At 35.2% G+C, this 12,096-nt stretch overlaps 2 protein-coding genes across 2 annotated transcripts in view; one reads left to right on the top strand and one right to left on the bottom strand.

Moving 5' to 3' along the window:
• On the top strand, positions 6,048-9,861 carry LOC109837572 (60S ribosomal protein L7-1-like). The gene is made up of 6 exons (XM_020405875.1): positions 6,048-6,156; positions 6,265-6,463; positions 7,413-7,510; positions 7,614-7,751; positions 7,836-7,938; positions 9,440-9,861. The coding sequence occupies exons 2-6, from the start codon at positions 6,278-6,280 to the stop codon at positions 9,653-9,655; spliced, it is 741 nt and encodes a 246-aa protein (XP_020261464.1). The 5' UTR covers positions 6,048-6,156; positions 6,265-6,277; the 3' UTR covers positions 9,656-9,861.
• Positions 10,315-12,096, bottom strand: part of LOC109838796 (sister chromatid cohesion protein DCC1) — a gene marked incomplete at its 5' end in the record, with an annotated part of 5,994 nt that continues 4,212 nt past the window's right edge. Inside the window, 2 exons of the mRNA XM_020407221.1 lie at positions 10,315-10,544; positions 10,633-11,550. Of these exons, the coding sequence (XP_020262810.1) occupies positions 10,442-10,544; positions 10,633-11,550 (1,021 nt within the window). The remainder of the gene's footprint in view (positions 10,545-10,632; positions 11,551-12,096) is intronic.

The raw sequence follows: 12,096 nt of genomic DNA, 5'->3' as shown, positions 1-12,096 counted from the left end.
AAAAATCCCCCCCCCCCCCTGAGTGTTAATACCATGAAAGGTTAAAGGTAACTAATTCATCCTTTCTATAATTTCTAGAGTGGCTTGCAGACATTTTAAATTAGCTAATAAACTTGGTTAATGTTTTGAATTATGCTTTAACGGCCAGGTATTTTTTTCAGACATGCCCATTTCAGTCAAGTACTACCAAATTCTCACATTTCATTATCACCAACAGGTATTTTTTTCAGACATGCCCATTTCAGTCAAGTACTACCAAATTCTCACATTTCATTATCACCAACAGTTGAGTTATGGAAGGTTGTACACATTGTCAGTATTAAAAGATTCATAATTAGTCCAGAATCTCATAAAAGATATGTGCTCATATCACGCTGTTTGCTGTGTGCATTACTATTGAATTTTAGCATATATGTGATCACACACATAGCGCTCATATCACGCTGTTTGCTGTGTGCATTACTATTGAATTTTAGCATATATGTGATCACACACATAGCGCATTAATAAGCTTATTCAGCTCATATTTGTTAAGACACGATATAGTCTATAAGGATATTATTCATATATTTGGAATAATTCTTGAACCTTAAGATCTGGATGGGGATATTCAAGAATTTCACATTTGTGTCTAGACAGGCCAAGCGTCCGTATTTAGCATACACATATTGCATATATGTATGGAAGTATTGGATTCTTTGTATTTGTTGGGTTCGAGTCATGTACAACCAAGTTGTCAAATTGATACTTCTGTACAAGCAGGTGATCACACACATGACAAGTTGTCATATTACAGTTTTAGTATTGTTGGAAGTTCCCACCAATATAAGCATATCAAAAGTGGACATGAATCCACAAAAATTGCTCCTTTTCCTCTCTATGTATTATGCCCTATAGTGAATGGGTTAATTGCGAAGTCAGAGAAGAAAAAAATAATGATAAACTTAGCTTTATGTTTGATACTACTGGTGCACAGTCAAATTGATCAGCTAAGCGCACCATAACAAATACAAAAATTGAAAATACATCACCCAAATAAAGATAATAATGACCATAAGGCAATTCTTGTTTATTATCTAATAATTCCATTTAAAAAAAGAATTGCATTGCTTCAACTGAGCTGTAAATATCTTTTTACATGGACACACTTAATGTAGGATAAAGTATTTTATTATAGGATGCAATTCATTCATTCCTAGCCATGTCAACTGCATCCTGGCAACAACAACTTGCCCAGTTCGTAGCCAATGTCTAATGTGCTTTTATCTTAGATTAGTCAAGTACTACTACAACCTGTTGTAAGCAAACTCTAAATTGTTGGCGATTCTTTAGTAAATATACCATAGTTGTTACTTCCATCTTTTTGGTCCGCAAGAAACAATGAGATGGGTCAGTCTGACTAAAGTCTCAGTCTGATCAAAATCAACAACACCATATAAGTATCTTATGAAAGAGTTGACACAATGATCTCCTTCAGAAGTCAGATTCTCCACTTTCACATTGTCAGGTACATCCCTTGCTATCATTCTGATGTCTTGATCTTCAGTTGTTAGATTAACAGAGACTCATCAATTATAATATTTTAAGAATGATCACCGTCAAAGAGCACATTTCCAAACAATTTAAAAAGTTTAAAATACAGGATCACGATATCATATAATTAGCATCTGTCGATCAAGAAAGCTCTTGTAAAATCAATTTATCATGCAAAAGCAGATTGATATAGATTCATACAAGACACATTGTCGGTTATTGCTCACGCTTACTGTAACCAAATTGTCACAATCAAATTTTCATCCTTAAGGTATGTCATATTGAGTACCAAAAGGCTCATCAATTTATCAAATTTCACAATATATGATAAAAATTTCGATGAAAGTAAATTTGACAACATCGGTAACAATTTTTGAGGGTTTCAGTAAACCGACCTGTCGACCTCCAGTGACGCCGACGACCTTCACCTCCAGTGACGTCGTCGACCAATTTTAGTCTTCGCTAGGGGTTTTGTTGATAGTTTTATGTGGAAATAAGTGAGGTGGGGATGAGAATCTGAGGCTTTCTATATATGTGTATCATCCTTCGATGACGCTTGGGTGATCGAGGCATAGCACGACTTCTCTAGGCGACAGAGTCGAACAGACGAAATGGGGAGTTGAAGGTGATTTCCGAGATCCAAGGAAACGAAGAGGCGATATTGGGAAATGAAGAACGGGGGAAAGAACGGCTATGGGTGAAAGGAGATATTGGGAATTGAAGAAAGGGTAAAACAAATAATGGGGGGGGGGGAAAAAAAGGGGAGGGGGGGGGGAATTGTTAAGAGTGAGGAGAGAAGAACGAAGCGGAAGAGCTAAGAACGAAGCGGCAGAGCTTTGGAATCTGAGGTGGTGGAGCTAAGAACAAAGCAGCAGAGCTTTGGAATCTGGAGTGGTGGAGAGAAGAAAGAAGCTTTTATTGGAATAAAGATTGTTGCCATGTGGCGTTTTCAATGGTATGGGTCATTTTTCCAAGTGGCGTTTTCAAAGGTAATTGTTTTTAGTAATAGGATATAGATATAGATTAACTAACAAAATCCTAAATCATTAAGTACTGTATTTATTTTATAGTAGTAAATCCTAGGGGATCAATATTTTAAAAAATAAATATTATTATTTTAATTGCTTTAGAACCTACTCCACCGTGGCCCAATCACAAGCACAACGGAAGAAGCAACACCTAGCAATTGCACGTGCTTCTCGTGTCCTATATGCTGCGTAACTAGGATGTCCAAAAAGCCCTCCGGCCCCGGGCTTGGCTCGCGAAACCCGGACCAGACCCGCGGTCCGGGTCCGATCGTCAGCGCCCGCACCCGGGCCCGGGCCGGTCCGAATAATATTTTTTTTTTTTTTTATTTCCTTATATGTATAATATATGTATAATATATATATATATATATATATATATATAATATATATTATAATATATATATATATATACTATATATATATATATATATATATATATATATATATATATATATTATATATATATATATATATATATATATATATATATATATATATATATATAAATATATATATGTATATGTGTATATATATAATATATGTATATAATATAATATATAATTATATTTATACTCTCTCTTAATATATAATTATATATAAGTATACTCTCTCTCTATATAAAGTATATATATGTATAAGTATATATAAGTATACAGTGTATACTCTCTCTTCTATATATATATATATATATATATTTATACTCTCTCTCTTAATATATAATTATATATAAAGTATACAGTGTATACTCTCTCTTCTATATATATATATATATATATATATATATATATATATATATATATATATATATATATATATAATATATATATTATATGTATGTGTGTGTGTGTGTGCTGCGCGCGCGCGTGTTTTTTTTTATGTAATTACTATAAGTATTTATAATTTGTTTATGTATAATATATGTATATGTGTGTGTGTGTATATATATATACATATACATATATTGAATGACATGAATAATTTGGGCTACTTAGTCTAGTGATAAAATTTAGGAGTTTGGAGAGTAGGTTAGTGGTTCAAATCCTAGCACAACATATATATTTAAGAGGTCTTTGATTTGGCCTTTAAATTCTACAATTATTTTTAATTTTGTTTGTTTCTACAAATTTTACAATTATTTTAATTTCTATAATTTTTTATATTTATAAATTACATAATTACAATTGATTAATAATATAAATTTTTTATCAAAAGTGTGTTTATTTTTGGAATTGTATTCTTCAAATTTTAAAAAAAATTTAAAAAATTTAAATAATAAAAAACTAGGGGCAACCGGTCCCGGGCTCCAGTTTTGCCCGGACCGAGCCCGGTTTTCTGAGCCGGGTCGGGCCGGGCCGATCCGGATGGACAACCCTACTGGTAACCCGTAGGATATCAAAACATTCTGAAATATTCATGCATGCACCATGAAATCCATAGTTTTCAAGAAAAACAAATCTTTACGTAGAAGCACTAAACTTCATAAGAGCAATGGATTTGATCTGCGCAAACGTCAGTAATGGAAGAATTTCGATAATCAATAAAAATTTGGTGATTATTCATACAACTATGAGAACATTTAATAGATGATCTTTAATATGTATATGTAATGTGTTTTATGTATGTGTTTTTTTCCGACATTTAGGGCCAGTTTAATATTCGTGGAGCTTATAATAAGTTGCTCCCAAAAGCAATTATTATAAGCCGCTGAAAATAACAATTTAATAATCAAATATAAAAACTATTTAAAAAACAACGAAGATGTTTGGTAGATTTATATAAACTAAAAAATAGAATTTACCTTTAAAGCACCCTTAAATTGCTTTCAAAAGCATCCATGAAAAGCAAAAACAATTTCTATAAGCATGCCAAAAAAAATTCACCAAATATCATTATTTGGTGCTTCTTAAAAAAAGCAAAGGCACCGTAAAAAAAAATACCAAAGTGGCCCTTAATAAGTGGTATTGACTCTGCATATGTATGTTTTATGTTTCTATGCGGGTTTGAGGGCATTTTCGAAAGAAATGTTTTAATATCTAACATACTTTTAGAATGTGTGTTTGAGGACATTTTCAAAATAAATATTTTAATATCTAACATACTTTTAGAATAGCATTGAATATGTAATTATAATCACTTGATGGAAATTGAACGCTACTTGATAATTAGGGGTGTTTGGTTGTACAATTTTATAGAAAAGTTTTTTCAAAATGTCTGACAATGACATTTCTGTAATTAAAAATTTTCTGTAGATTTTCGTAAACTGTGTTTGGTTCAAAAAAATTTACAGAAATATTTTTTATAAAGTACAAAAAAGTACCAAAATTTATAGAAATTAAGTTTCTCTCAAAATGGACGAAAATCGCCCAGAAATCTGACACCACATTGACAATTTTCAATAAAGTTGACACTTTTCTATAAATTTAGGGGGTGTTTGGTTTAATTTTTACAAATTATAGGAAATCTTGCTATTTTCTATAAAGTTATGGGCCATTTTTTTATTTTGAACCAAACAAGCAAAGTAAAAAAAAATTGATACTTTTGACTTCTCAAAACTTTTCCTATAATTTTTTTTAAGAAATATAAGGGAATCATATTTTGGGTGGAAAACATTTCCAATAATTTGTAGAAATTGAACCAAACACCCCCTTAGAAGAAACCTAATACGATAGGTAATTAAAATTTAATTGATGGACAATATTGTAAATTTAAACCATAGTTATTAGCCGCGAAACATAATTAACCGAATCGGAGCGACACAGGTCCAAGACTCCAAGCCATTGTCATGATTCAATAAATTTATTTTATTACTTTGGTCGAGTTCGGAGAGGTGAGAACCCGTACGGCTTTATTCCCTTTCTCGCATTCCATTCCTTTTCTCTGGAGATCATGACAAATTTTCGGCTTCAATTGGAAAGAGAGCGAACTTTTCCCCCTCAAAAACTTTCCAAACAGGATGAACATATTCTCCTACCTTCCCTTCTACCCGAATAGGCCCTGAGAGAAAACCTCATATGAGGGAGGGTTGTGAACTTGTGATGCCTATAAATGGCAATATCTAAATTTGAGAGTTCCCTCCTCTTAATCAGTGCCGGAGCCACCTTGAGCTTGCCCTGGGCAGCTACTCAGGGCAAGAAAATGAAAAACACATATGTAGGTACGAAAGACTTGTCTCCCGATGTCATAGCTGCGGCTTTGAGAGCTTCGTCGATCGTGATCTTACTGACTATGGCTGCTCCAGGTGCTGCAGTTGATATAGGTGTTTAGCTATTCATCTAACTCTGTAGTTGCTCCTCTACCTCCTTTTGCTCTACACGATCGCTTTATTTTCCGCCCAGGGCAAAAAACATTCATGGCTACGCCACTGCTCTTAATAACATTTTAGTTATTTGTTAATTACATACGCAGTTCAAATGAAAAACGTTAGGTTACGGCGTTTCTTTGCATCGGACTTATCGGGCCGGATCGAAAGGGACCCGTTATCCTATAACCGACCAAAACCCGTGAACTATAAACCCTTCTTCTCCATCGTTCCTAATTTTCCCTCTTCTAAACCCTAACCCCAGAGCGGTCATCGCTGGCCGCAATCTTCATTCGGGTACTTTTTCTCTCTCTCTTCTCTGCTCATTATGTTTAGGGTTTTAGATGTTTCGATTACGATCACCGTGGATTTTGGGTGAGATCTTTTCGATTGTATCATTTCCAGGGTTAGATTCGAGATGGCGGACGAGGGGCAGAAGCGCCTCGATTACGTTGAGGAGACGGTGCTGAAGAAGAGGAAGAACAATGATCAGTGGGCCATTAAGAGGAGGGAGCAGATCGAATCTCGAAAACAAAGGAACAAAGACATCACCAAGTCTGCAATCAAGAGGCCTGAGCAATTTGTTCAGGAGTACCGCCTGAAGGTAACTTTCAAGCTTGTTGAATTGTGAATTACTGGGAAATACCTGTCTTCGGTTGGTTTTTCTTGGTGGAGAGAATCGGAAAAATCGGATTTTGGCCACTGTGAGCACTGTGGCGAGGAGGTAGGAAAGATCATATAGCTAATTTAAATTTTGCCCGTGTACAGTATAGGAATAGAAATTGCAATTTTAGCCATTTGGCTGATATCTCGTGTTTCTAATTGAAAGATTTTGATTTTCTAGTTGATTTAAATCTTACCCATATAAAACAATGGAAGGAAGGATGAGAATTTGAACCCCCCAAAAAAACCCCAAAATTTGTGTCCTTTTCATTGTTCCTATTTCCAACTGTTTAAGGTCAAGACCATCGAATTTTACGATGGCATCCAGTAAAATACTTATGCTTGGAAAATAGCCATCTGATGGGAAAAGTTTTTTATGGTGAAAAGGGTTTTGTTGACAATTTCAACTCAATCATCTTTGATTGGTTATTGTAAGAAATTGAAGGATAAAGCTAGAATTTGAATGGTTGGACAATATTTTTGCAGTTATAATGATGTGAAACTTTAATTATATATTATAACTAGAAGCAGATTTATGTTTTAAAATAAACTCAAAATTATAGATGCTAGTGGAATCAGAAGATCCTCTTCAAAGTTTGTACTTTTGGAACTTAAATATGCATAGGGATCCGAGTACATTTAGGTTGCGGAATAATGATTATGGTTGCATGCTCTCTTAATACATAATGTGCTTTCTTCAATATCTTTAGTGGTATTTACAAATGTAAAAGATAGTCACAAACCTGTAGTTTAAACAACAGGGCTTCTTTTATTCCTGAAATAGTCTTTAAATTCTGCACGCAGATATCTTTGCCTATGTTGTTACCCTTTTGTAGTCTGCCTATATTGCAAACCTGTAGTATTGCAATGATCTATCCTTCAATTTCTAGGAGTTGGATTTTGTACGTAGGAAACGGAGACTAAAGATGCGGAAGTTATCCATAGGCGACATGAAGTCTAACTTGCTATTTGTAATCCGCATCCAAGGGTGGGTCACTCAAATCATGTTTTCTTTTATCCGCTGACTCTTGTCTGTGGGTGCTTACCTATTGTTAGATGATTCTATTAATTCACATTTATTTTATTTTTAGCTCAACGGACATGCATCCTGCCACAAGAAAAACCCTAAAACAACTGAGGTTGAGGCAGATCCTTAATGGTGTCTTTGTAAAGGCTAATGAAGCAAATTTGAGAAGACTGCTCGCTGTCGATCCGTTCATCACGTATGGGTATGACAAGAAAATTCTCCCTAACTATCTTGATTTATATGTTGCTTTTATCATGGATTTATTCTAAATGGATTATGTTTCCAGTTATCCTAATGCGAAAAGTGTGAGGGAGTTGATCTACAAGAAGGGTTGTGCCATGATAGACAATCAGAGGGTCCCTCTCACAGACAACAATGTTATTGAACAGGTATGTAGACCCTAAGTAATATGTACTGTTTGTTAGTCATGTTTCTTTAGGATCACTTGCCATGTTTCTGGAAAAATGCCGAGTTTTGCATTTTTGTATTTTTAAAAATAATTCTGTACTTATTTTGAACCATTGGATTCAGTTCAATAATAATGCCTAATCACACACATGGTGCATGTATGCAGTTAAAGTTGCAAATGGCTTTCAATGTCAAACGATATGTTCTTGAAGAAGTTATTTCATAATATAAATGGCTATAGGCCTATATATGATGCTTTATTTGCACTATATCAATATATTGCATTTTTTAATTTAGGGGAATGTTGAAGGTCGCTTTCAGGATGTCCTCTGATGATGTATGATCATGCTAAACAATTAGTAGTATGGTAGTACAATGGTAGGATGTTAACCACTCAGTCTGATGACACAAGAATTGATTAACCTGAAATAATGTGTTGGTAGTAGAACAGATCTATTAGTCTGTATCTTCTTTTAAATATGAACGGGTGTGAGCTATTTGTGAAGTTCAGCATGCATGCTGATGATATATCGTCAAGTGATGTGAAACCATGTACATCTGATCTTCAGATATTGTTAAAACACAGAGGGGAATGTGATAATTTCAAGTAGCATAAGTCGTTGAGCAACCAAAGATCAAAATGTGATTATTTACATTTTAGATTAAAATGGCAGTCCTAGTCTGGGGAATTTTGGAGGATTGTTGCTTTGCTACGTCAGCTAAACTTTATTGGGAAGCTCGACCTTTCAAATGTTAGCTAGCCTCTTATTGCAGGCTCATTGCTTTTATGTGCTTGCCTCATCATTGAAATTGACTAATGAAAACAGTTGGTACTTAGTTATCTCTCAGGTTTAAAACCCCACAGCTAATCAGAATTATCATGGAAAAGGCCTAATGATCGTGGAAAATTAGTAATTGCAGTCATTTATGATCTTGTATAAATGGCCTGAGGAATGTTATGATCATGTTTATGAGTTTTCAAAAATTGCAAATTTACTTAATATTTTTAGAGTACAGCCTGGTGCTATAAGATTTTCCAGGTGTTTCTAAAAGAGTTTGCACATACAACTTAGTGCTTGTTCCCTGATGCTGAGGTTTTTAAAAGCACTGAGTTCTCATGGTTTTCGTCACTGTCTGGTGTTTCTAATATCTAGAATAGGCCCAAACTTCTACTATATGGACACTCAGAAACCAGTTCATTACTTAAACCTCTCCTTCACTTAGCATGTTCTACTTACATACTTTAGCACATACTAAGATTCAAGAGTAATTTTAGTTGACACTGTTAGTAATTGGTTTAAGTGATAATTTTTGCTGCAAATTTGTTGCAATTTGCTCCAAGAATGTGGATCTTCTAAAATAGCAGTTCATATGTTTCTTTGTGTCAATAAAACCTTCTATCATCTGATCGTTGAAGTAAAATCATGGAAAGTTCTCTTCATGATTTTCTCATATTTTTTATTTATCTGGATTGGAATTTAGGCTCTTGGGAAGTATGGTATCATCTGTCTTGAAGATATCGTGCATGAAATTTCCAACGTGGGACCACATTTTAAGGAGGTGAGCAGGTTCCTCTGGCCATTCAAGCTCAAGAAGCCTGAAAGCCTTCACCCTTTGAAGAAGAAGCATTTCAAAGATGGTGGTGATTCAGGCAATCGCCAAGAACACATTAATGCATTTATAGAGAAGTTGAATTAAGGCAGATGAGTGATATCTTGGTTCACGCAGTGGTCGACTTTATTTGTTTCGACAAGCCATGTGACTTGAACTTTGGCAGTTAGTGGTGGAAACTGTGTTAAAAAAAACTGTGGATTTGAACTGTTAACTACCCGAAGGTTTGGATTATATGTATTGCTTGTAACCAGTTACAAATTTTGTGCTATTTCCCATGTTTTGAACTTAAAGTGTGCCTCAAAAAGCATTTAAAAATCGGTCTTTTAGCTCCCTTCGCTGATAAGCTTCAACTTTATGCAATAATTAAACTTCTAGGTAGAGGAAACGTTGTATAAACCTAGCGGATAGCCAAATACAAGCATGTTGCAGTTTTCTTTTCGCGGTGCAGTTTCAGGCTGCCGTCGCAAAAGTAAATTTCTTAGAACTAGTCTTTCTTTTCCCTTTGTGAATTTTATGCAGCAGACCGAGAATTTTATGTGATTATTACTTGAGAATTTTATGTGATTATTACTTGGGCACGTTATTCTTATAGCATTTATAATTTAGGTTGTAATCACTTAGGAGCTAACATTGACAATTAGATTGCCCAGCTGCAAGAGTCGAAAGGTGCTGTTAGAACAAATGAGGGATTCTAATGAAATGCTTCAGCTGAAAGCACGAAACGATCCTCAATAATAGTACCATTGGCAAACAGCTTGATCCTATAGTAGAAACAGGACTCTGCTGCAATTTTCATAAGGCATAAATAACAATAAAGGCAATCATGTATACAAATAGTTCGGGATACAAAATGGCAAGAAACTGTAAGGATTATCGAGCAGTAAACGTGGGTTCAACATCTGGATTCGCTTGTGATCTTCGAGTGTATTTGATGAGCAATGCTTCTGAAGAAAGTCCTGGTATCTTCAAATCCCTGTATGCAGGAAGAGAAAAAAAATATGTTAAAACTTGTCATAATATTCACATGAGGAAGAAAAACAAGCTGAAGGACTGATGAAAACCTTATGTAGGGCTCCAAGTCCTTCCATTCCCATTTAGACCGCTCTCGAAAAAGTGCAGCAAAACGATCAGCTGGAACTGTGGGAAGAGCTGAGACGCTAAAAGCTCGAATCCAACTTTCTACACCAATTTTATCATAAAGAATTTCACCTTCAAGCATTTTCAAATCAGCATTCATCCCTGACGGGATGCTCTGCAGCCATTTCTCCATGAATTTCTCTAGCTTCATCTTGCCACCGCTCAAGATCTTCGAGGCAAAATTTAAACATACCCGCTTCTCATTGAGGCTCCACAAACAATCGCCCATATTATCCTCTTTACTTCCAAATGTTTCGAGGCAGTGTAGAACAATTCTTTCGGGAAACCCATCTGCTGCTAAAGCAGAAACCAGTTGATCTTCCGGGAGTGAATTTAGGGGCCATTCACATAAGATAGAATTATTCAGGATCATGTTGAGGATTTTATCCATGGATTCTGCATCAATAATTCTCCAGTATCCATCTATCTCTACAGCTGACAGAGACTTCAGTGCTGATCTCAGCTCCTCTTCGCTGGCCTGGATTAGCTCAAGTAGGTCTTGCCATGAATACAATCCTTTCTTTCTATTGGAATTGATCTCTAAATCTTCTTCGAGGATGTAGGGTCTTTCATTTAAGAATGTTCTCAGTTTATCAAGCCTTGGAGCAGTTAGGATCAGTTCCATAGTCCCTGGAGCGACTTTGAGGACTGATGCAACTGACTCCATCACTGCAGAGTTGTTTGCCTCACCGTCAGTGGAAACAAGATTGGAGCTTGACAGAGTTGTCTCTCCTGCGGGGATCAGGAACACTGAGTTGGATGTCCCAACGAACTTCATAGCATAAGTGGATGAAGGTGAGCAGAGCACAGCTTCTTCATGAGGCTGCCCTCGGATGGTCACCCTTCAAGAAAGGAATATAATCAAGCCAAAAAATTTAAAGAAGGGTCTAAACTAAAGTATTTGATTGCTAAGAAGGGCAGAAGATTACTTAGGATGATATATGAGAAGGATATGTTGGTCATAAAGAAAAAGATGGTTTTGATGACAGCCCAGAAAAAAGTGCAGTCAATGTGAGATGGGCTGTCAATCCAGCTCAAGAAGAACATCTATAATCTTGGTATAGTTTTAGGTGGAAAGAAAAAGTAATTCATGAGGTATCTATGTAAAGTTAGGTGGTAATAACTTTATAAGTGCTATTTGTACATGCTTTTGTTCTAAGAATCACATGAAGCACAATATTAGGAGTGTCACTTAAAAAACTTATTTCAAGATAAATTTCAACTACTGAAAAAATCTTCATAATTGGTTGTAACAAGGGAGACAACAGTAGAAAATAGAGAGAGCAGAGAAGAAGGCTTCTTCGTTCAGCAAAGCTACATTAGTTTTCATCTAACTGACACAGCATAAGATTTAATTGAATAAATGTACTGATTTTAATTTTTAACTG

The sequence above is a fragment of the Asparagus officinalis genome, chromosome 4 (genome assembly GCF_001876935.1).
Source record: "Asparagus officinalis chromosome 4, Aspof.V1, whole genome shotgun sequence".
NCBI classification, from domain to species: domain Eukaryota; kingdom Viridiplantae; phylum Streptophyta; class Magnoliopsida; order Asparagales; family Asparagaceae; genus Asparagus; species Asparagus officinalis.
Note: the sequence above shows the minus strand (reverse complement) of the source record. Positions and strands in the feature narration are given on the sequence as shown.

What these genes read in the sequence shown, in the direction of transcription:
- LOC109837572 (XM_020405875.1), top strand. Translation starts at nt 6,278, where the DNA reads ATGGCGGACGAGGGGCAGAAGCGCCTCGATTACGTTGAGGAGACGGTG. An exon ending in GATCCGTTCATCACGTATGG is followed by an intron (nt 7,752 to 7,835) that starts GTATGACAAGAA and finishes TTATGTTTCCAG; the next exon opens with TTATCCTAATGCGAAAAGTG. An exon ending in ACAACAATGTTATTGAACAG is followed by an intron (nt 7,939 to 9,439) that starts GTATGTAGACCC and finishes ATTGGAATTTAG; the next exon opens with GCTCTTGGGAAGTATGGTAT.